Source organism: Siphateles boraxobius, unplaced genomic scaffold (assembly GCF_051911475.1).
Source record: "Siphateles boraxobius isolate OS27281-9 unplaced genomic scaffold, OSU_SipBor_1 110, whole genome shotgun sequence".
In the NCBI taxonomy this organism is placed as follows: Eukaryota; Metazoa; Chordata; class Actinopteri; order Cypriniformes; family Leuciscidae; genus Siphateles; species Siphateles boraxobius.
In genome coordinates this window covers 736,284-762,250 of record NW_027508712.1, presented here as the reverse complement: position 1 = coordinate 762,250, position 25,967 = coordinate 736,284, and the positions used below count along the sequence as shown (strand labels likewise).

The 25,967-nt window shown below is 42.5% G+C and overlaps 1 protein-coding gene across 2 annotated transcripts in view; it reads left to right on the top strand.

The window, feature by feature from the left end:
* LOC143705198 (popeye domain-containing protein 1) overlaps positions 1–23,098 on the top strand; it is a 40,709-nt gene extending 17,611 nt beyond the window's left edge. Inside the window, exons 7-8 of one of the 2 annotated variants that reach the window (XM_077197471.1) lie at positions 9,195–9,336; positions 17,048–23,098. In XM_077197471.1, the coding sequence (XP_077053586.1) occupies positions 9,195–9,336; positions 17,048–17,160 (255 nt within the window). In that variant the 3' untranslated portion in view covers positions 17,161–23,098. Of the gene's footprint in view, positions 1–9,194; positions 9,337–11,381; positions 11,411–17,047 lie in introns of those variants that run through there. The other variant, XM_077197472.1, reaches the window with a different exon arrangement.
* The last annotated feature ends 2,869 nt before the right edge of the window (positions 23,099–25,967 follow it).

The window sequence follows — 25,967 nt, the reverse complement described above, 5'->3', positions numbered from 1 at the left end:
ACTCACAAAGACTGGACTGAAACACAGGGCTTAAATACAAGGCCAAACAAGCTAAACAAGATAACAAGGTGGCGTGGTATACATGAACACAAACGAGGAGCGGGAAAACTGAACAGGACTGAACCAAAAGCACAAAGACCGGGGGAACACAGACAGACATTACAACATAGCCCCCCCTCTATGGGCGGCTCCCGACGCCCATCAAAACTAGAGACATAGTTCGGGAGGGTGGTGGAGGCGGACCTGGGCCATGGAACATGGGCGGAGCTGGACGAACAGACTGCCAGGGCGGAGCAGGCTGTGGGCGTGTCCACGACGGAGCAGGCTGAGGGCGAGGCCACGGCGGAGCAGGCTGAGGGCGTGACCAGGGCGGAGCAGGCTGAGGGCGTGACCAGGGCGGAGCAGGCTGTGGACCCTCGGGCATCCAGGGCGAAGCTGTCGAACCCTCGGGCGTCCAGGGCGGAGCTGTCGGACCCTCGGGCGTCCAGGGCGGAGCTGTCGGACCCTCGGGCGTCCAGGGCGGAGCTGTCGGACCCTCGGGCATCCAGGGCGGAGCTGTCGGACCCTCGGGCGTCCAGGGCGGAGCTGTCGGACCCTCGGGCGTCCAGGGCGGAGCTGTCGGACCCTCGGGCGTCCTGGGCGGAGCAGACCCTTCGGGCGTCCAGGGCGGAGCTGTCGGACCCTCGGGCGTCCAGGGCGGTGAAGACCCCTCGGGCGGCCACGGCGGTGAAGACCCCTCGGGCGGCCACGGCGGTGAAGACCCTTCGGGCCGCCACGGCGGTGAAGACCCCTCGGGCGGCCACGGCGGTGAAGACCCTTCGGGCGGCCACGGCGGTGAAGACCCTTCGGGCGGCCACGGCGGTGAAGACCCTTCGGGCGGCCACGGCGGTGAAGACCCTTCGGGCGGCCACGGCGGTGAAGACCCTTCGGGCGGCCATGCTGGAGAGGACCCTTCGGGTGGCCATGGTGGTGGCCTACTGCCCCCCCCCAAAAAATTCTTGGGGGTAGCTACGGGGTCGTAGCCTGGAGAAGGCACCGGCTCAGGAGAAAGAGGCAGAAACAGCGGTGAAGAGGGCTTTAGGCTGGGCAGGACCAGCGGTGAAGGAAACTCTGGGCTGAACAGGACTGGCGCAGGATCAGCGGGCTCTGGTGCAGGATCAGCGGGCTCTGGCGCAGGATCAGCGGGCTCTGGCGCAGGATCAGCGGGCTCTGGCGCAGGATCAGCGGGCTCTGGCGCAGGATCAGCGGGCTCTGGCGCAGGATCAGCGGGCTCTGGCGCAGGATCAGCGGGCTCTGGCGCAGGATCAGCGGGCTCTGGCGCAGGATCAGCGGGCTCTGGCGCAGGATCAGCGGACACCGGCTCAAGTGTGTGCGTAGCCCACACACACCACATGGCTGTGGCCATAATGGCTAGTGTTGCGGTCACTGAGGGCTCAGGCGGCGCATGCGTGGCGGGATCAGTCTCTGACTGGGAAGACGTGACGAGAACAGTCTCTGGCTGGACGGTCTCTGGCTGGACGGTCTCTGGCTGGACGGTCTCTGGCTGGACGGTCCCTGGCTGGACGGTCCCTGGCTGGACGGTCCCTGGCTGGACGGTCCCTGGCTGGACGGTCTCTGGCTGGACGGGCTCTGGCTGGACGGGCTCTGGCTGGACGGGCTCTGGCTGGACGGGCTCTGGCTGGACGGGCTCTGGCTGGACGGGCTCTGGAACTGGTTTGACGGGACGAGATTCAGGCAGGACGGTGATCCTTGCAGACCGTACGGACCTTAGCGGGGAATCTGCCAAGCTGGACATCAGCCCTGAACGCCCATAGACCGATCCGGTGTCAGACCCGCTGACTGGCGTGACGCGGGGAAACTCAGGCTCTGCAAGTGCCGAACCGCCCAAGGAAAGGGCCAGATCAACAAACCCTTTCAGGGTCCAGCCAGTATGATCCTCCGGCATCACTTGAGCGATGTGCCAATCCAGCCCGCTACAAAACAGGTCCACGAGCTGGGCGTCATTTAGCGCTCCCAGATGACAACACGCCAAAAAGTCCCTCACATACCTCTCCAAGGGCTGGCCATCTTGAGACAGAGATGATAGGAATTTCCTTAAGGCCTGGTTGCTAACAACTGCTGGATCCATTGGCGGTGAGTTCTTCTGTCACGATGAGGTGGAAGCAAGGAGGAAGCAGGATCCAATTGCAGCACACTTTATTTAATAAACTCAAACTACATAAAGACTCTGGCTAGGGCACAAGACTCAGGAACAGAACCACCAACATCAAGGTACAACAACAAGAACTCACAAAGACTGGACTGAAACACAGGGCTTAAATACAAGGCCAAACAAGCTAAACAAGATAACAAGGGGGCGTGGTATACATGAACACAAACGAGGAGCGGGAAAACTGAACAGGACTGAACCAAAAGCACAAAGACCGGGGGAACACAGACAGACATTACAACAACATCATAGATTTCATTTTTATATGACAACCTTTTACAGCAGCCCATTTCTGATTTCCTAAAATACAGGTGTTTTGCCCTCTGGGTAGTTAGGATGCATTAAACTGATCAAAATACATTTGTAATGTTACAAAATATTTTAAAGATAAATGAATGTATTATGTATGATTTATTAAGCATCATGTGACACTGAAGACTGGAGTAATGATGCTGAAAATTGATCACAGAAATAAATTACATTTTACAATATATTAAAATGGACAAACTTGACTTTGTGTTTCTCATGATCTTAAATACCCACTTTTATAAAAAGTTATTTTTTTTAATTATTTTTGTTGACAAATATAATATGTGGCTACATACAAATTTGAATCTAATTCAAATGAGAATAAGTGAAGGATAACTAGTACAATTGTTAAAAACATATTAAAAACAAAACCAGTCCAATATTTAAAAGCATGGATGCTCCTCATAAAGTTGGTTGAGGAAGTGCACAGTTTGAGCTGGGATAAAGACAAAGAGGAATTTCAAATATAGTTTACTACATAATTCCATGCCATTAGTTATTTCACAATTTTAGCAACTAAAATATGGGAAATATTAATGAATGAGAACCAAACACTGACTGGTGATGTTCTTGTCTATTGTTTCAAGATGATTAAACACTTATCTGACTTTAGAGATTAATGAATTCATATATATAAAAAATTGGACACACATTTTTTAAATGTTACTTGTTTCATTATAAACATTCTAAAGTAACGATCCCAGAATGTTTGAAGAACGATGAAATGGGACGTTTCCTTAAAGTTCACATAACCAAGAAAAAAACTAGAGATGCACGATATATCGGTATTGTACGGAGACGCCCTAGTCCCACTTTGTCAAAAAAATTAATTATAACTATCTCATGGCCTCAAGATAGTAACTCGTGTCCTCAAGATAGTAACTCGTGGCGTCAAGATAGTAACTCGTGTCCTCAAGATAGTAACTCGTGTCCTCAAGATAAGTGTAAATAAAAGGAGAATGCACAATGGAGCAGCTTTTGATTGATTTGGGACTATATTGGGGGGGGGGGGTGCAGAGATATCACGCAACACCTGAAATAAAGCTTGCCACAAAGAACCGGCAAAAGTAATGATTATGCATGAAACATTTTAATTATTTATTAGTAAACTAGTGTTTTCTATGTCAGTGGCTGCAAAGATAATGTTGACGATGCAGACTCGCCATCTTCGCAGTATTAACACGCCTATAGAGAAAAATGCACACTTCATATGAATTAGCCTACATAAGCAGAGAGTAGCCAATTTCTTTTAGTTTTTAATTGTTTTGTTTAAAAGTAGACATTTCAAGCTTTCTATAGATATACTTCTCAGGTCTGAGTTTTGGTTCATTTATGAGACGCGCTCCAGTTCACGCGCCGGCAGCGCTGGACTGGGACTTAAAAATCGGCCCGGGCATTTTGGCCCAGACTGGCCCACTACATATAATCATAAACACAACCGATCTTTTCACGCCCCTGAATATATATACTAACTCCTATTAAAACCACTAATGCCATGTAGCCTAATGAGTGAGTAGGAATGAGTAAGAGTTAATAGATGAAATAACTACTATTTGTAAAATACAATCGAACTACTCCACAATGATGAATCCTAAAACAAGCCATAAGCTGCATTGGCATAGCAATACCAGTGTTTGACACAGGATTTTTGGTAAATCTGTGTTGGGTGGACCTCTGTCCCTTTAGGGGGGTTCGGGGGGGCCACCCTAAGGACAATTTGTGCTTTTTAATGTTAAATTCATCAATCTGGTGCACTTTGAGAGTTAAAAATTAAGAGCTGCAACCCATAATCAGTGTGGAAATTGAACAAAGAAAAACTCAAAACTCTTTTAGCTGTGATAGTGTCTGTCTGCATTACACTACTACATAATAATAGTTATAATGTTAATTCCATGACAGTAATAGCCATATATTGTAAAACAAAAGCATTGTATATAAAAGTTTTGTACTAATTTCTATACTTGAAAGAGATAAACACATGATCTTTTATTTTGGCGTAAAACATGGTTTACAAACACGTCTCATTACAATTCTAGTAAAATGCGTAATCATAAACTATGCAGATGTGTAAATAATGCGTAACTGGGTAATGGGTAACTGGGTAAAAACACTCATCGCCTCAGTGTTCTGAAAGTTAACTAGTTCTGCTTTCCACAGTTCTCTACACTCACTCATTCTCTCTGATCCTCCTCAATATCCTCATCAGACACTTGAAGGGCCCGTTTCTTTTTTTCACGCTATTTCTCTGCACATTCCTCTGCGTTTCTTCTCCATCTCTGACTATTTGGACAGATACACACTGACACTGCACGCTCACTCAGAGCCCAAAGGGGGAGGAGTTTAAAGATGTGATTGGACCAGCCCAGTGCCAATCAAGAAAATAACAAATGGGCCGCTGATCTACGTGTTTCATGGGCCGGTCTGTAGAAAAAAAAAAAACTTACGCTGACTTTTTTTGTCCAATGCATTACACCGGCACAAAGATTTCAGCGCCGGCAATTAAGCAAAACTAAACGAATGGGCCGCCAATGTAAAAGTATTATGAGTATTATGAGTAAATTGTTTTTATATTACTTTTAAAGAATGATCTGTATCGGCCCAAAAAGCACGTCGGCCCACCGGGCAAATGTCCGGTATGCCCGATGGCCAGTCCAGCCCTGCGCGCCAGTGCCTCCATGTCCTGATTATATTGTCTACTATATTTGCTTCTTATTTATCAATCCAGGCAAATTTGTTGATGAAACATTGATTAAAAGGAAAATACAATTTATACAAAAACTTTAAAGAAAGGCTTTCTACAAAACAAAACTTAATAAGTGGTCCAAATCATGTCTGACCCATTCCAAATGTTTTCCGATATATTGGTCATCTTATGATCCTATCTTATTCATCTCATTCGGTTCCCTTTTCATATAATCAACATAGATGAAATTAAAAAACAACATTATATTATTTAAACATAAATATGAAACTATGTAAAAAACTTAAGCATTCTTAAGTTTTTGAACTTATAACTAAGCGTCACACCGCTCCGCTTTGCTCACATGCTCTGGTGTGTAGCCTATACATGCATGTGTGCGTGCATGTGGTGGAGGGGTGCGATTTTCGAATAATAATCAAATAATATTATTATTAATTATTAGGAACACCTGTTCAATTTATCAATGCAATTATCTAATCAACCAATCACATGGCAGTTGCTTCAATGCATTTAGGGGTGTGGTCCTGGTCAAGACAATCTCCTGAACTCCAAACTGAATGTCAGAATGGGAAAGAAAGGTGATTTAAGCAATTTTGAGCGTGGCATGGTTGTTGGTGCCAGACGTGCCGGTCTGAGTATTTCCCAATCTGCTCAGTTACTGGGATTTTCACGCACAACCATTTCTAGGGTTTACAAAGAATGGTGTGAAAAGGGAAAAACATCCAGTATGCGGCAGTCCTGTGGGCGAAAATGCCTTGTTGATGCTAGAGGTCAGAGGAGAATGGGCCGACTGATTCAAGCTGATAGAAGAGCAACTTTGACTGAAATAACCACTCGTTACAACCGAAGTATGCAGCAAAGCATTTGTGAAGCCACAACACGCACAACCTTGAGACGGATGGGCTACAACAGAAGAAGACCCCACCGCGTACCACTCATCTCCACTACAAATAGGAAAAAGAGGCTACAATTTGCACAAGCTCACCAAAATTGGACAGTTGAAGACTGGAAAAATGTTGCCTAGTCTGATGAGTCTCGATTTCTGTTGAGACATTCAGATGGTAGAGTCAGAATTTGGGTTAAACAGAATGAGAACATGGATGTATCATGCCTTGTTACCACTGTGCAGGCTGGTGGTGGTGGTGTAATGGTGTGGGGGATGTTTTCTTGGCACACTTTAGGTCCCTTAGTGCCTAAAGGGCATCGTTTAAATGCCACGGCCTACCTGAGCATTGTTTCTGACCATGTCCATCCCTTTATGGCCACCATGTACCCATCCTCTGATGGCTACCTCCAGCAGGATAATGCACCATGTCACAAAGCTCGAATCATTTCAAATTGGTTTCTTGGACATTTCTTGAACATGACAAAGTTCACTAAAATGGCCCCCACAGTCACCAGATCTCAACTCAATAGAGCATCTTTGGGATGTGGTGGAACGGGAGCTTCGTGCCCTGGATGTGCAACCCACGATTCTCCATCAGCTGCAAGATGCTATCCTATCAATATGGGCCAACATTTCTAAAGAATGCTTTCAGCACCTTGTTGAATCAATGCCACGTAGAATTAAGGCAGTTCTGAAAGCGAAAGGGGTTCAAACACAGTATTAGTATGGTGTTCCTAATAATTCTTGAGTGTATAGTAGACCATATAATCAGGACACGGAGGCGTCGGCGCGTGAACTGGAGCGCGTCTCATAAATGAACCAAAACTCAGCGTATAAGATACTTGCCTCACAGACCTGAGAAATATATCTATAGAAAGCTTGAAATGTCTACTTTTAAACAAAACAATTAAAAACTACAAGAAATTGGCTACTCTCTGCTTATGTAGGCTAATTCATATGAAGTGTGCATTTCTCTCTATAGGCGTGTTAATACTGCGAAGATGGCGAGTCTGCATCGTCAACATTATCTTTGCAGCCACTGACATAGAAAACACTAGTCTACTAATAAACAATTAAAATGTTTCATGCATAATCATTACTTTTGCCGGTTCTTTGTGGCAAGCTTTATTTCAGGTGTTGCGTGATATATCTGCGTCCAAGTATCAGTGCTTCGCCTGCTACTTCGGCAGCGCTGCCAGACTAAGACAGTACATGCACTGAGACAAAAATGCATTTGCCCACCTATCTAAATGTTGGGGAGACAGTGAATAACCCCAATTTCAAAAAACGGTGGAGTGTTCCTTTAACTGCCTAAAACTGACAATAATCCCTTGCAAAGCAAGTGTGTTCAGTATATCCTGGTAACGCATCCCTAAATTAAAATACAACCTTATCAAATGCTCTCTATCCTTAGCTATTAGCCTACCAAGAAGTGCCTTAAGCGGGTGGCAGCTTTTTCGTGCACTTTCTGCTTTGGGGAGAAAAGCTGCTCGATTGTGCATTCTCCTTTTATATATAGGCTACTTATCTTGAAGCCATGAGTTACCATCTTGAGGCCACGAGTTACTATCTTGAGGCCACGAGATACTATCTTGAGGCCACGAGTTACTATCTTGAGGCCACGAGATACTATCTTGAGGCCACAAGTTACTATCTTGAGGCCACGAGATACTATCTTGAGGCCACGAGATACTATCTTGAGGCCACGAGTTACCATCTTGAGGCCACGAGTTACTATCTTGAGGCCACGAGTTACTATCTTGAAGCCATGAGTTACCATCTTGAGGCCACGAGATACTATCTTGAGGCCACAAGTTACTATCTTGAGGCCACGAGATACTATCTTGAGGCCACGAGATACTATCTTGAGGCCACGAGTTACCATCTTGAGGCCACGAGTTACTATCTTGAGGCCACGAGTTACCATCTTGAGGCCACGAGTTACTATCTTGAGGCCACGAGATACTATCTTGAGGCCACGAGTTACCATCTTGAGGCCACGAGTTACTATCTTGAGGCCACGAGTTACCATCTTGAGGCCACGAGTTACCATCTTGAGGCCACGAGTTACTATCTTGAGGCCACGAGTTACCATCTTGAGGCCACGAGTTACCATCTTGAGGCCACGAGTTACTATCTTGAGGCCACGAGTTACCATCTTGAGGCCACGAGTTACTATCTTGAGGCCACGAGATACTATCTTGAGGCCACGAGTTACTATCTTGAGGCCACGAGATACTATCTTGAGGCCACGAGTTACTATCTTGAGGCCACGAGATACTATCTTGAGGCCACGAGTTACCATCTTCAGGCCACGAGTTACTATCTTGAGGCCACGAAATACTATCTTGAGGCCACGAGTTACTATCTTGAGGCCACGAGTTACTATCTTGGGGCCACGAGATAGTTATAATTAATTTTTTTGACAAAGTGGGACTAGGGGGTGTCCGTAGTATTGGCTGATATATGATCCTTTTTTATTTTATCGTTATCAGCCTGATAAGAAAATTTGTCCGATGATTATTTCCATCGGCTGAGACTCTCCAGATTTTTATGTCATTTTTGAGCGCCTGATTACAAAAACAAAAGTCTCACCATTAAAAGCCATGACCCAAACACTATATACAATGTTCTTATTGTAATTTTATGTAGCCGATATGAAAGACTTGTGCTGCACATGTTGCACTGAACTGTATTTTCCTTTTTTGAAGGGATTCCATTCATTTTTCAAGCAATTCAAAATCATCATGTTGAACAGAGCGCATCTGAAGAGTCTCAGCTGAAGGAAATAATCATCGGACAAATTTTCTTATCAGGCTGATAACGATAAAATTAAAAATGATCATATATCGGCCAATACTGATATATTGTGCATCTCTGTTTTTTTCTTGGTTATGTGAACGTTAAGGAAACGTCCCATTTCATCGTTCTTCAAACATTCTGGGAGGGGGAAATATTCACCCGAAACTTTGGTGTAAACACACGAGAACCAGCCCAAAGTTCCTGCGTTGTAAAGCGGCTCATGTTGCTGTCTGTGTTCATGTGTGTGTCAGCTGGCACTGAGTGAAGTGATGTTGATTGTACCGTAGGCTGTGAAGAAGATGGACCGGCAGCCGAGCCTGTGCTCTCAGCTCTCCATGATGCAGATGAGGAACAGTATGGCGAGCACCAGCGACACCGACGACGTGCTCAACCAGATCCTGAGAGGCGGGTCCACCGGATCCTCGCTGCGTAAGTCTCTCGCGCTGCAGTATCACCACTAACCGCTGTATTTCAAGCACTAACCACTAGGGTTGGGAATCGAAAATCGATTCCAATTGACCCTTCGCAGTGAGTTTGATTGACAGACAGACTGACCAATCGTAATCCGCCATCCACCGAATCCACCATTTTTGTCCGCCAAAGCAGTCAAGAGAGTCAGGAGTGTACTGACGTCTTTCCGCGGTTAAAACAACATTCCTTCTGATGTTCATTCATGTTTATTTGATGCTATAAATTAACTAAAAGGAAGAGATGATCGGTTCACGAGCAGCTTTAACTGAGCGATCTGTCAGACACATTAAAGAGCCCAAAACGGTATTGATTGTTTAAATTTCTTTATAAAAATGACCAAATTTGAAAGTTGAGACTTTATTTCATATCAAAAGTAAGCTTTTCAGTCGTGTCTCTTTGCTCCGCAATGTATTTCTCACTGTGTGAGAACATGATGTGTGGTGTGAGAGAGGCGTGGCTTGTCAGACATAGCAACAGTAACTAAAGGCGGTCAGCCTAAGATCAAAGGGGGCGGGTCTTTGCGAACGATTCTGGAATCGAATACTTGAGGTCAGGAATCGGATACTTGTAATAAAATTACAATTTCGATTCGTTTGTGAGCATTTCAATATGACTTTAAACCATTCAAGCATGAGAGACTCTTTTTTCAGTTTTCATGTGTATCAGTATACTGGATCTGTGCAGCTCTTAAAGTGACAGCACTAATATTCCTGCTGTCTCTATAATAACACTAATCAAACAACAAAAGACAGAAAATTCACTCATTCTTGACTGAATAACTTTTGTAACTATATTTATTTTATTTATAAACTGCAGTGTTACTTTACATTTGATTACAGTTTCTGTACCTGAATACCTGAAAATCTTAAAACACTGTTAATTTCAATCGTATCTTTGTTCAGTTGTATCCTTTTTTGCGTTGGCTAATTTTTTCTTTAATTACTGAGTTTTTACTTTTCTTTAATAATGCTTGAAATGTATATTAGTTAGGCTAGTTGTTTTTTTGCTGTTTTTAAACCTCAGGCAAACGTTCCTTGTGTAAGTGTTCTTTAGCCTGATGATTTTTGTTTCATGATATTCAGCTACAATTAAATATTTTGCAATAAGACTAAATGTGAATGATTTTACCTTATTGGAATCGGAATCGTTAAAATTCAAACGATACCCAACCCTACTAACCTCTGTACACCCTGACATTAGACCCTTCATGCCCACAAATGCTTAAATAAACCACAACACACGTCTGTCATAAACTTCCCTAACGTTCACTCTTCATCTCCACCTGAACTGCATCTGTTCCAGCGTGAGCTCATAGATACTAAACTTGTGGAACGGACTACTTGCACTGACACACTTCCGTTTATATATAATACATCACAATTATGTCCGGTTATGTATATTTTCAATGTACTTGTAGTCATCGAGTCCAATCAAACTAAAAGTGTCTAAGAGGGTCTGCAAGAAGTTTTTTTTTTGTCATTTTCAGATGTCAGACATATCCTGATGATTACTGTGTACATAATTTTACAAACTCAACGGAACATGAGGTTTTAATTGTTTAATTAAAATAAATACATTTATTTGTATCGCGCTTTTCACAATACACATAATTTAAAAGCAGCTTTACAGAAAATGCATGAGTCCACATTACAATTTAGAGTGATCTGTAAAGTTATGTATTTCAGAAACGTACATATACAAAGTGTCACAGTCAGCTAAAAATGTAAATGTAATAATATAATGCAGAAACAATGAGCTCATTAAAGTAATGAATACTTGTTTGTTAACAAATGATTATGACATAAATGTAGTATTGGTGCATGTTGATTCAGATATTACAGTATACATAGTAATAATCTGCATTCTCATGTATGTATGTGCGCTGAACGCTGTTACCGGAAACTCTCGAGATGTAATAAATATAATGCAGAGGTAGTTGTGCAAGTAGTCCACTGTCAGTGTGTTAATCTGTGCTGATGTTTCTCCTCCTGTTCCTCCTCTAGCTGTGACCTCAGATCGGGCCTGACGGGCTGTAAGATGCTTTCTTTTTTATCTCACTGTCTTTCTCTTCCTCAACCCCAACAAAAGATGACCCAATTGTCATTTTGAACATAACCAGAAAGTAGATTAACTCTCTTCCAGTGCTCAGAACACGTGACTTCTGATAACCAGACCTGTTATGAAGTTAACCTTTAACACACGACAAACTGCATTTGATTTTTCCAATAACATCATGCCATAATTTTCACCTGAATTCACCTGGTCATGATATAATGAGCACTACACTGTACACTCACTTCAACAGTGGCCAGTGAGTGTGTTACATGTACATAGATAGTTTCACGTCTTTTCTATCACTCTTTTTTCAATTCACATCACTTCTTCATATCTTTATTAATGAGTATGATGAGGGATAATGTACAGTCAGCTTCTGCTGTTAATGTACTGTACATGTTCTTCAGCATATATAGAGTTGAGGTTTGCATACCCCTAAGTTTATAAAGCCCTTGCAGATTTAATTTAACTTTACTTTAATTTAGATTTACACCAAGCTTTTGCATGCAAAGACAGTTTCCTGGTGAACATGAAAGCTTTGAAAAATAATACAATATTTTTTTCCCAACACCATGTGCCATTACGGTTTGATACATTGCAGTAGGTATTTAATAGATATGACAATCGTAATATATTTTGTCATGGCAGACTAGATATACAAATTATCCACCAACAAAGAAGAGGACAAACAAGCATGAACACAACACAGAACATGCAGATCACACATTGCTGCTTAACACTGATCCAGTTCTGAAAGCAGTGACTGGCTGCTACTGGTTTTGTTGGGAATACATATAAATGAACAAGCGGTGGACGATCGACCCAGATTGATTATTGGCTTGTACCAGTGGTTCCCTCACCTAACACACCTGATTCAACTTATCAGCTCATTAGTACAGTGAATTAGGTGTGTCTGATGAGGGAAACATACAAAATGTGCAGTGGTGAGGGGTCCCTAGGACAGGTTTGAGAACCACTGGCTTATACGACAGCGCGACTTCAAGCTGGTCACGGATGCCAAGGTGATTCCATCTGAGACAACACCGGCGACTAGCCCTTGACCTCCGGCTGAACCTCGACCTCCGACCCCGCGCTCGACTTACCGGTCCTGAGATCGAGTGGTGGCGCCCGCCCGAGACGACAATACAACTGTCCGCCACGCTCAACACACACCAGCCTGTTGAAACACTCAAACATGACTAATGGTGCATTCACACCATACGCGAATAGAGCTTCTGGTGCGAGTGATTTCAATGTAAAGACGAGTTCACGTGTGTCTAGAGGTCCTGTGGCGTGAATGAGGCGTTTAGCGCGGTAGACGCAAATTCACTCATTACGCGCAAATGATTTTTTTTGGTGCATTCACGTTTGACGTGAATTCACTTCTGACGCCCAAGTTGAAAAATCTGAACTTTGGTGTCTGTTCCCACTGCGTTAACCAATCAGGAGCCTGCTTGCTGCGGTCACGTGGTGAAGTAAATATTTGACCACATAAAAACTTCAATATATGAGACATATTAATTTTGTATTGAATGCTATTTATTCTATATCTAATCTAGATTATATGAAACATTATTATTCTAATGTAAAGACAACCAACATACTTTAGTGCAAGAACATAGTTTGTGTCTGGACAGTGTTGTGTGAGAAAAAAAAATCACCGGACAGGTTAATCACTTTTGGAAACTGGCTGCATTTATCATCAAAACAAAAATAAATGGCAGATTAAGTGTGTGAGGGCGAGGGTGATCCTCGCTCTGATGCGGGACAACAGGTCAACAAACTGGCCGCGGGACAGGCGGGAGTACGCCGTTATCCAGGCGCAGCTCCTGGAGCAACTGGTGAAACTCGTCACACATGGGAATGCCTCCGGAGGGTCTGGTGGACCCCAGTACGGCGACGATGACCCCTACACCGCTGTTCTGCTCTCCAGAGCAAATACAGAGCGGTGACTCTCGATGAATGCTCGATCAACATCAGCCATCTTGCAAACAGACAACCGCATAGCACTCGCCCCTCCCCCAAGAAGCGGATTTCACATCAGACGCACATCAATTTTTTGCTTTTTATGCACGTCAATTTCGCTTTGGACGCGCGAATAGATTCAAAATGTTCAAGCGTCCAACTAGACGCGATAGACGTGAATTTGATGCTCTATTCGCGTTTGGTGTGAACTGTTGTAAACCTTTTTCTTCTTAAGTGTAGAAGACTTAGAACTAAAGAGCAGGAGACGTTGGGATATCTTTCAAAGCAGAAGTTACTCTTTATTGAGGACTTTGCTGTTGCAATGCTGTAGTCATCATCCAAGTCTGAAATCAATAGCTAAAACACAGTGTTTATATCTTTTCAAGGGGGAGGGATTTACATATAGATGGAGACAATCTGAACAAAGCATGTAAATGAAGTATACAGGTTTAGGAACCTGCCCCATACTGAGAGTGTTACCAATCATAATCCAATCAGCCTGATTGTATCACCCATACCTTCACATTATCATAGAGACAAAGACACCGCTGTATCTTGAGCTTAATGGCCAGGAAGTGCATACAGACAAAAGCTAATGTCAGACACCTGAATTGCTTGACTTAATCTTCTTTGAATCTCATCTATGCCTTGAAATGGAAAACAGTGTGCAGAACTTTCTCAGTTAAAATACAATTGTACTGGAACCTTAAATTAAATATTTTAATAAATTTGTAACACTACAGAACGCGACATCAGACGATCCGTGAGTGCCTCGATTGCGACCAAGCCAGGGCGATGATTCGTAGACAGGGAGGACTGGTGGTGGACCGACGAGCTACAAGAAGCTACAAAGCGAAGAAGGCCGCGTTCAAGTTGTGGCGTGTCTCACGGGTGGCCAATGACTGGCATGAGTGCAGACGACAGAAGTGGATAGCGAAGAAGGGCCGATCTTTATGTCCAGCTCGACACGCCTGAAGGAGCCAACCGGATCTACAAAATCCACGATGAATATATGAATATCAAAGACCAGCAAGTCCTCCGTGATCCCACCATCATTCTGCAACACTGGAAAGAGTACTGTGACTCGATGTGCAACAAGGAGTTCCCGCATCCACTGATCACAAGCGCCGCCTCATCCCTGGGCCGGTACCACAGATCAGTTCTGCCAAGGTTGAGCTTGCGGTCAAAAAGATAAAGAAAGGAAAGGGCCGGGACCCGACAACATTCCAGCTGAGGCGTGGAAGCTGTGACTGTCCTTGCCCGACTGTTTAATAAGATCATTGACGAGGGCACCACTCCCTCAACGTGAAGGCAAAGGCCTTCTCTGACATGTCTCCGGAAGATCGTCTCCCACAGTCCCAATCAGAGTGGATTTGTTAGAGGAAGCGGCTCTACTGATGCGATCCACACCGCTATACTGCTAGAGAAGAGCCAGCAAGTACACATGGCCTCGACCTCGAGAAGGCATTTGACCGTGTGCCCCGGGATCTGGCATACCCTCCGCTCCCATGGTGCCCCGAAGGTCCGGCTCCTCTACACCAACACCTCCAGCGTCGTCCGGTGCCCCGAAAGTCCAGCTTCTCTACACAAACACCTCCAGCGTCGTCCGGCACCCGAAGATCCAGCTCCTCTACACCAAAACCTCCAGCATCGTCCGGCGCCCCGAAGATCCAGCTCCTCTACACCAACACCTCCAGTGTCGTCCGGCGCCCTGAAGATCCAGCTCCTCTACACCAACACCTCCAGTGTCGTCCGGCGCCCTGAAGATCCAGCTCCTCTACACCAACACCTTCAGCGTAGTCCGGCGCCCTGAAGATCCAGCTCCTCTACACCAACACGTCCAGCGTCCTCCGGCGCACCGAAGATCCAGTTCCTCTACACCAACACCTCCAGCGTCGTCCGGTGCCCCGAAGATCCAGTTCCTCTTCACCAACACCTCCAGCGTCATCCAGCGCGGATTAGCGGCGTCTCAGCCCTGGTCACTTCTATTCCCGATGACATCTTCCAAGCTGATGAAGATGCTCCACTAGTCCCGCGTCATGAACAAAGATGTCCGAAGGCGCGTGGCGCCAATAGTTGATAAGATGCGTGAAGCCCAACTCCGCTGGTATGGCCACGTCATCAGAAGTGGCGATGAGACAGTGGTAAAATGGCTAATCATCTATCACCACCTGGACGACGGCTGCGCGGCCGGCTAAAGAAGCGGGCCAGGCTGATGATGCCCTGATCGAGCCAAGTGGTGAAGAGCATGCGAATAAGCGGACCCTATACAACTATGAGATACACACTAGGACAAAAACATATAAATGCTCAAATCTACTAATTGTAAACAAATGCATGAATTAGATCGCAATATTTAGGATTCATCAGATTGGATTCATTCCAATTGACGAAAATTAGAGCATGTAAAGATGCCTTATGTGTGCCCGAGCTGATATGTGTGGCATGATGGCATATAATGTTGAGCTGATAGATGGCAGAATACGACCTACTATCAGGAAAAAAATTTATTCAGAGGCCATGAATATAAAACTGCACTGAGCATTGTGTACAGGCTCTTGTTACATAAGACACTGGGTTCATGGTTTCTCCAGTTCAGCATTGGCTAGTGACAAACAATCCAACCAATTTCTTGAATATATGACATAAAAACGCCTTGTTTTCTGAACTTGTGTGATTTAATCAGGAGTGTTTCCCAAACCAGGGTTCGTACTGACACTGTAAAATCAAATTCTATGGCTCTATATCTATATCAGACGGGCTCCAGCGTTCATTTTGTGTGAAAAGATTGTTTTATCAATAAAATTTTAAATACATTTCCCATATATTGTCTTTCAATAATTCAAGCACTTTTCAAGTACTTCTTCATAAGTGCTGTTTTAAGGGTTTTCCGAGACTTCAATTTCAATTGCCAAAAGTAAACAGAACTTGCAACCATAGTTGGCTAACGATACTTTTGGCAGGGTTTGTACAAGGTGCTTGAATTTGTTACAAACATACTGTAGTTTAATGTCTCCTGAAACCACAGTTCCAACAAACATTTGCACAAAGCATCGCACACTTGCGTGGCTGGAGCGACAGCTCTCGAGCGCAAGCAAAGTTATAGATTATGACAGGGGTATGTAAACTAATGCACTCTAAAAGCATGTGTTTCAGACACTATTAATCAATGTCACTATAAAAATACTGCCACGGTCACACTAGGGGCATGCAGAATTACTTCAGACACTCCAACGGTCCAGTGAACCATAAATTCAGCATATAAAAGATAATATCTTCAATAAAAATACTATCTTCTCCACTTGCCTGCAATGCAATGCTAGGAATCTGCGTTCTCCGATCTCCCGCGTTCACATTCGTATGAATGGAACAAGTCAACAGAACAAAAAGTGTAGTGTGATATATAACATGCACAGAGTGTATTTAACAGAGTGGTAATTCTATTGTTTGAGTGATTTTATTCACAATACTGTGATGATATTGTTGAGCTGTGGAAACAGTTAATACCTTCTTAAGAGAATGATAAGACGTTTTGCCTCCAATGACTTTATGAAACCTTACACTTGAATCTTAATATGTAACCAGATACTGTTATCATGAAATAACTTTGAACATTGACAACTAGCGTTGTGTTTCTCTCTCTCTCCAGAGAAAAATCCTCTGCCAAAAGCCTCCACGACTATGAAGCCAATAGAAGAAGGATTGGAAGATGATGTTTTCGAGTCTGAATCCCACAACACTCGCCCGAGAGAAGACGTGTAAAGCGTTTCATCACCTCACGCTCGCAGACTTTAGCGCTTCACTGTACGTTCTTGAGAAATGAATGGAAAATGCATTGAAAAGGAAAATAATTCAGGCTCACGCTCAGATCACACTCTTCTGGATGGAGAATTCCTGATCAAATGAGAGTTGGTCTAGTATTACAGAATTAACATTGGATACTAACACATTTAATATAATATAGTCCTGAGCATTGTAAATGAAACTGCTTATTCAACATTTTAGAGAACAGAAATATCTTTACAATTTTTAAAGCAGACCTATTTTGCTCTTCTACAAAGTCTTGTTGTTTTCAGGCTCTACTAGAACAGGTTTTCCTGCTTGAATGTTGATTATTTTCCCATTGTTGCGGCTCCTACTCTTCCCAGTCTGTCAGTAACGCTCAGGACTGTGTTTCCCGTACAGTGACGTAACTCACTGCTTCACTACTATAGTGCGATGCATCGGTGAAGAAATCAACTAGCTAGTCACGACTGTTTCCCGAAACCATATTGTCGCAAACAGGTCGTTCAACCACTTTGGTTAATGATGTCACACACGTGTGGAGTAATAACTACTTTTAATGAAACCGTTTGAGATCAAATTAACGCTAGATGTTTTGCTATAAATTACAGACATGAAATCTGAGGACTATTTCTTATTTTTCTCAGTTATTTTGCTTTATTTCCAGATTCACTCATAGACTCGATCTTACGTACTAGAGCAGGATCACACATGCGCAGTCTTCAGAAACTACACTTTAAATCTCTTGAAAAACTAAAAGACGTAAATGACATTAGTACGAATTCTAAATAAAAGACACAGATTGTACTGAATGTCAGCTTGCTTCTGTTGCTCAAGATCAGGATTTATTGAGTCCACGTGTCATGAAAACAAGAAACTCTGCTTCTCCACAGGTCGAGAGCTGTCGTTTCAAAAACACACATTTGTGATGCTGCTTGCGAATGTTCGTTGGAACGATGGTTTCGGAAAACACCAACTCGTTGAACTGCTGATAACGACAGAACTTGCGAATATAGTTGGCTAACGATGCTTTCGGGAAACACACTCCTGTTTACTTCCTGTCTCTATGAAGCCCCTCCTTCTGAAAAGCACACTGTGCTTTGATTGGTCGGCTGGAGCAGTGGGTTGTGATTGGTCGAGCGCTTCGAGTGTGTTTGGGAAATGCTCCGCCCCTTACCATAACCACCAGTTTAACACACTGCTAACTAACTCAACCAGGCCCCGCCCCTTTATTCTGCGTATTAATTATTATAATGAGGAATATTGTGACGTGTTCGTTCCCGGAAGAACCTCAAGATACAATGGAGGCGTTTCAGGAGTTCAGAAACACTGACACTGATATAGAGAAGAACTGGAGCTTTCTCATGATCAAACACAACATTACACATAAACACAGATGAACACTACACACTAAACACAGATGAACACTACACACTAAACACTAATGGAAACAGCAGAATAGTGCTCTATTAAATTATTCAGAACAGGATTTAGGAATCTTTTTTCCCTTTATTTAAATATATATATATATATATATATTTCTTCTGAGAGCTTATTCAGTGTAAAGATGAATTAGATGCAGCTTTACTGGTAAAGATCCAGGCAACAACAAAATAATCTTTCGAAACTTTCTAAAAGATTATTGCAAGGCATAGCTGTACTAATGTACATGTAGAGCTCATCAGTGTTTCTCCTTCCATCAGTAAGATTTCCAGTTATCATATATAGTCATATATATATATATATATATATAGTTTCACGCACATATACAAGTACCATGTCATTTTTTCTTGTGTGATGTGTTAACGGTCAATATTACGTGAAATTGAATTGTATTAAGACACAAATACGTGGATTTTCTCACTGCAGTTTAAATTAGTGCATTTGAATTTATCGTATAATGAACTAAATGAAGAATGGGTCACATAGGGTTAAGCAATGATGAAGTGTTACATAGGCTTTATTGAATGTCTGGTTTGAAGCTAAATGTTTTTTTCTGTGATAATTGTGTTAATTTTCTTTAATTGTGTTAAAGTCATACAGATTCTTGAAAACACTTTTTTAAAATAAAGTTTGACCCAATGGACATGTTTCGTTATTTCAAGGAACAGAAACAAAATAATTCAAAGAAACACTGCTTATATATTCAAGCAGAAGATGATTTATTGTTAATTATTCTTATTTTAAGAGCATTTTAATATTACATTTTATTGTTCCTCGTTACTATTGATGAACATCAGATATACGAGCCCGTTCTCATCCTTTGGCGGCATATGTGACGCCATATGACAAAACGGCGAAATACTACGCACATGGCACCCTTTAGCGTGAATATAACACGCGAACCCAAGGCGTCATAAAGTTGACTGGCATCCTTTAGCGTGAATATGAGACGCAGACCCTACCCCACACCTAAACCTACCCATCACAGTGCATGTTATATTGACGATAAAGGGTGCCATGTGCGTAGTATTTCGCCGTTTTGTCATATGGCGTCACATATGACGCCAAAGGATGAGAATGCGTTGGATATACTGTAATAATTCCCGTGTACACTGTGCTGTCAAAATAATTACCTTATAGAAAATATGATGCCTCGCACACCAGAATCATTCAAAGATGCGTCGGATAAAAGTCCAATATGAACTCGAAACATTTATTAATCTCACACACTTATATCGTATCAAAATATTATTAGCTTAGCCCTTCCTCAGGCTTACTGCACAAGGATGGTTGATTGCAAAATTTTATCAGCTTAGCACTGTTAGCAATGTTAAAGTCGTCATGAAAGGAAAGATGAGCTTGTCTCTTCTCTCCTGTATTGTGTCGTGTATCGAGTGAAACGCTTCTGGAACAAGAACAAATGTGGGCGGGGCTTGATTGTATCTGTGGGGAATTGATTGGCTAGTTGTGGTTTGCTATTGGCTGATCTCATGTGAGTGACAGGTTAAAGCCCCGCCCTCATCATCATAGAAGAGAAGATGGAGAAAAAAATAAGAATTATTAATTACGTGAAAAAGCAGCAACAACATTCTTGAAAATATCTAATATAAACATGTACAGTATACATTGAGACTGTATATCGTAAGAGCCATGGGTTACGCCTGCAGGTCGTCAGCTTCTGCTTGAGGAAGAAGGTCCTATAATAATGTTGCAGCAATTTAGAGAAGCTTTTTGCCTTCATTCTGAAATGCACAGAGATACTCCTGTCTCGATCAGTGCGGTGTAGTCTTTTTCTTAAAGTGCCCCACTATGCTATTATAAAGTTTCCTAATGTTGTTTTGGAGTCTCCTGCAACAGGTTTACATGCATTACAGGTCAAAAAACTGTTTAATTTCCTCATAATATACATTTGCACATCTCCACATTTTCAATGATTCTCAAACGACTCAGATTAATCAATCTCTCTAAATCCCTCCTTTCCACGAGCTACTCTGCTCTGACTGGCCAGACAGCTCGGTTTGTTGTGATTGGTCTATTCTGCTCTGACTGGCCAGACAGTTCGGTTTGTTGTGATTGGTCCACTCTGCTCTGATTGGCCAGACAGCTCGGTCTGTTGTGTTTGGCCAGACAGCTCACTCTGTTGTTATTGGTCTATTCTGCTCTGACTGGCCAGACAGCTCAGTCTGTTGTGATTGGTCTACTCTGCTCTGATTGGCCAGACAGCTCAGTCTGTTGTGATTGGTCTATTCTGCTCTGATTGGTCAGACAGCTCAGTCTGTTGTGATTGGTCTATTCTGCTCTGACTGGCCAGACAGCTCGGTCTGTTGTGATTGGTCTACTCTGCTCTGACTGGCCAGACAGCTCAGTCTGTTGTGATTGGTCTATTCTGCTCTGACTGGCCAGACAGCTCGGTCTGTTGTGATTGGTCTACTCTGCTCTGACTGGCCAGACAGCTCAGTCTGTTGTGTTTGGTCAACTCTGCTCTGATTGGCCAGACAGTTGGCCAGACAGTTGTGTTTGGCCAGACAGCTCGGTCTGTTGTGATTGGTCTACTCTGCTCTGATTGGCCAGACAGCTCGGTCTGTTGTGATTGGTCTACTCTGCTCTGATTGGCCAGACAGCTCGGTCTGTTGTGATTGGTCTACTCTGCTCTGATTGGCCAGACAGCTCGGTTTGTTGTGATTGGTCTATTCTGCTCTGACTGGCCAGACAGTTCGGTTTGTTGTGATTGGTCCACTCTGCTCTGATTGGCCAGACAGCTCGGTCTGTTGTGTTTGGCCAGACAGCTCACTCTGTTGTTATTGGTCTATTCTGCTCTGACTGGCCAGACAGCTCAGTCTGTTGTGATTGGTCTACTCTGCTCTGATTGGCCAGACAGCTCAGTCTGTTGTGATTGGTCTATTCTGCTCTGATTGGTCAGACAGCTCAGTCTGTTGTGATTGGTCTATTCTGCTCTGACTGGCCAGACAGCTCGGTCTGTTGTGATTGGTCTACTCTGCTCTGACTGGCCAGACAGCTCAGTCTGTTGTGATTGGTCTATTCTGCTCTGACTGGCCAGACAGCTCGGTCTGTTGTGATTGGTCTACTCTGCTCTGACTGGCCAGACAGCTCAGTCTGTTGTGTTTGGTCAACTCTGCTCTGATTGGCCAGACAGTTGGCCAGACAGTTGTGTTTGGCCAGACAGCTCGGTCTGTTGTGATTGGTCTACTCTGCTCTGATTGGCCAGACAGCTCGGTCTGTTGTGATTGGTCTACTCTGCTCTGATTGGCCAGACAGCTCGGTCTGTTGTGATTGGTCTACCGCGTGCAGCGCGTGTCTAAAACAAAACCGCCCATTGCCATAGCAACATCAGCTCTGCGTGTCCTGAGGCTTCCTACACTGCAAACTAAACACAGTAACGAACAATGACGACGATTTTACCATATCAATCTGACGCGAGTGCGATGATGAAACACTGGAAGAACTAGTTATTCAAACCCGAACCTCAATTGCAAGGACGACTCGAGCGGGACGTTTCTCAGTGATACACTACTCAGTTTGAGGTACATTATGGGATGTTGCAACTAGGGATGCACCAATTGACCGGACATTAATTTGGAACTGGTTTTTTTTTTGTTTTTGTTTTTTGGCTATTTTTTCGGAAGTCGCCTGCGTGCACAGACTACATAACATTCACAATCTGATACAGACTACAATCATTCACGAAAATGTAATTTGTTTGTAAGCATTGTACTGGAAACGCAGAGGTAACTTTACCTGTCTGAGGCACAGATAAAGAGCAGCCGTTAGTGTAGCGGCCGCTTTCCTGCACTAGCGTAGACAGTGAACGTTTGTATTTTCAGCTCAGCTTCTCACGTGTTGATGAGAAACGTAACAGACTAACATGTTGTGACGATGTCATCATGAAATAAATAAATAAATTGCAATGAAAAGTTTATTTGTCCTACATTAATCAGTCATCATTCATCTGTAAAATAACTCTGAGATCATTATCCACAAATATCAAAAAATATCTATATTAAATGAATCTACAGTCATCATAAGATAAGTGCCCGAATCAAGATGGCGACGTCTTTAGTCCAGCCCCTAGTTAGGGTTAAGGGTTAGCAACCTTTATCTGGATGATGTGCTGCTCACAAAAAGATGGCCTTGCGAATTAGCCTGCACTGGATGACTGTTTGACGTGACTTGACTGTTGACTGTTTTCGATAGGGAAATTTTTCTTATTACATCTTTTCATCTTACTGACTGTTTGAACTATTTTAGCTGTGGATTACTGATTGTCTTTTGAACTGGACTAATTTTATTTCTTTTTTGTTGTCTGTTTTGTGGCAGGACAATTATTGAACAGAAATTTTTTTTCTTCTCTCTAACCAAAAAAAAAAGCAATTTTGAAATACTTGAAATTGTGCATCTTGTGATTATACATATTTGAATGCAATTATAAGTGTCCTGTCGTATTGAATGGTTTGTGTTCTATTTAATAGTGATTATATGGGTATTATTATTACATATATTATGTATTGATTACTGGTGTTTATCCTTATCTCATTAAGTGACGGGTTTTGTGAAAGAGAAATCAGACCACACACAATCTTTGTACGTTTTCTTTAACTGAAACTTAAATTAATGACAGAAATCCTGTCTGAGACCCTAGCATATAACAAGTGTGGGAAAACTTTACAACCTGACTAAGCTGAAATGCTTTTTTTTGTAAAGAAGAACTTGCATGCACTTTTGAAAAGCTAGAGGTAAACATTCTGTATAGGATGATCATTTTTGTGTTACCTTAAATTAACATTGATTTGATTTTAAAAAGACCTGCTGTAGCATCTTTGTTTTACTCGTTGCACTAAAGATTATTTGATTTAACATTTTAGAATAATTAATTGGTTTTGATTTTGTTTAGTTTCTCTGGTAAATACCTTCTTTCTTTACACCGAATTTAAAAACAAAACTAAATAAATAGCCAAACATCTTTTTTTGGATTGTTGAAAGTGTGTTGATTGTTTAGTGAACTGTGCAGTTGTTGCCATTAATTTCAGATGGTTAGTTATTATTTTTAACAGCCAAAAGCCAGTTTGGCCAGTTAAATATCAAATAAACATCTTGTTTATGTACACAGGTGCTGGTCATATAATTAGAATATCATCAAAAAGTTGATTTATTTCAGTAATCCATTCAAAAAGTGAAATTTGGATATTATATTCATTCATTACACACAGACTGATACATTTCAAGTGTTCATTCCTTTTAATTTTGATGATTATAACTGACAACTAATGAAAACCCCAAAATCAGTATCTCAGAAAATTAGAATATTGTGAAAAGGTTCAATATTGAAGACACTGGTGCCACACTCTAATCAGGCTTTGATCAACTCAAAACACCTGCAAAGGCCTTTAAATTGTCTCTCAGTCTAGTTCTGTAGGCTACACAATCATGGGGAAGACTGCTGACTTGACAGCTGTCCAAAAGACAACCATTGACATCTTGCACAAGGAGGGCACAAAAGGTCATTGCTAAAGAGGCTGGCTGTTCACAGAGCTCTGTGTCCAAGCACATTAATAGAGAGGAGAAGGGAAGGAAAAGATGTGGTAGAAAAAAGTCTACAAGCAATAGGGATAACTACACCCTGGAGAGGATTGTGAAACAAAACCCATTTAAAAAATGTGGGGGAGATTCACAAAGAGTGGACAGCAGCTGGAGTCAGTGCTTCAAGAACCACCACGCACAGACGTATCCAAGACATCGGTTTCAGCTGTCACATTCCTTGTGTCAAGCCACTCTTGAACAAGACACAGCGCCAGAAGCTTCTCGCCTGGGCTAAAGACAAAAAGGACTGGACTGCTGCTGAGTTGTCCAAAGTTATGTTCTCTGATGAAAGTAAATTTTGCATTTCCTTTGGAAATCAAGGTCCCAGAGACTGGAGGAAGAGAGGAGAGGCACAGAATCCACGTTGCTTGAAGTCCAGTGTAAAGTTTCCACAGTCAGTGATGGTTTGGGTGCCATGTCTTCTGCTGGTGTTGGTCCACTGTGTTTTCTGAGGTCCAAGGTCAACGCAGCCGTCTACCAGGAAGTTTTAGAGCACTTCATGCTTCCTGCTGCTGACCAACTTTATGGAGATGCAGATTTCATTTTCCAACAGGACTTGGCACCTGCACAGAGTGCCAAAGCTACCAGTACCTAGTTTAAGGACCATGGTATCCCTGTTCTTAATTGGCCAGCAAACTCGCCTGACCTTAACCCTATAGAAAATCTATGGGGTATTGTGAAGAGGAAGATGCGATACGCCAGAGCCAACAATGCAGAAGAGCTGAAGGGCACTATCAGAGCAACCTGGGCTCTCGTAACACCTGAGCAGTGCCACAGACTGATTTCAGCTGAAGAGAAACACTGACATCTGCTGCTGAGACTCAAACAATACAAATGTTCAAGCATCAAGTAATCATTGAGTTCAAGGGCTTTTTAGTTCACAATGTGCTTGGGTAACTCTTTCTGTGACTAATTTTTGATGGACCAAAATATTGACAGTCCTGTATCTGGTTACAGACCAGATATCAGATCATTTCTGCAGTCATACACACACCTCAGACTAATGCAGCAGGTCATTTTTTCTATTTTTTCTTTTAAGTTTCACTGTACATTTAGTTTGCAACAGTACACACATCAATGAAGAGAAGAATGACGCCTCAGGTTAAAATGAAAGAGCATATATTATATATTCAGAATTTATCTCTTACTAAGGCTTTACAAATATCAGAACTGAGCTGCTAAAAAAGTGAGACACAAGAAATTCATTTATATGATTAATTTAATGGTCTGGGCCAGAATAGATAACATTCTGTTCAAACAAAACTGTTCAAAATAACTTGCAATTAAATTAAGGTTAGACTAAAGTCCGTCCATCATGCATTATGTGATAATTTCTAGAATTATGAACAGGCAATTCAGGGAAACACCATCCAAGTGTGGTAATTGATCAGACTAGTTATATTTCTAAAGTCTAAGATCAAAGTCACATAAACAGTCTCAACAGTTATCACAAAAGTCAAAGCACATTTGTGTACTTTTTGAAGAAAGAGTACAAAACTAAAACTAACTTTACAGTGCTATATCTGTTAACATACATGTGTGGATTATATTGTAAATACGAAATTGTGAATTTGATCATTTATATTCTGAAATATTGAATTGTGATTAAACTCAGTTTTGCTTGAGTGAGCACTACTCACATTTCCTTCAGAACATGTACAAATCTAGTCTGATGTACTGAAATGAATTAATCATTTTGATATTTTAGTAAGTTTTGGTGTTTTGTCTTAACATATTCATGGGTATGC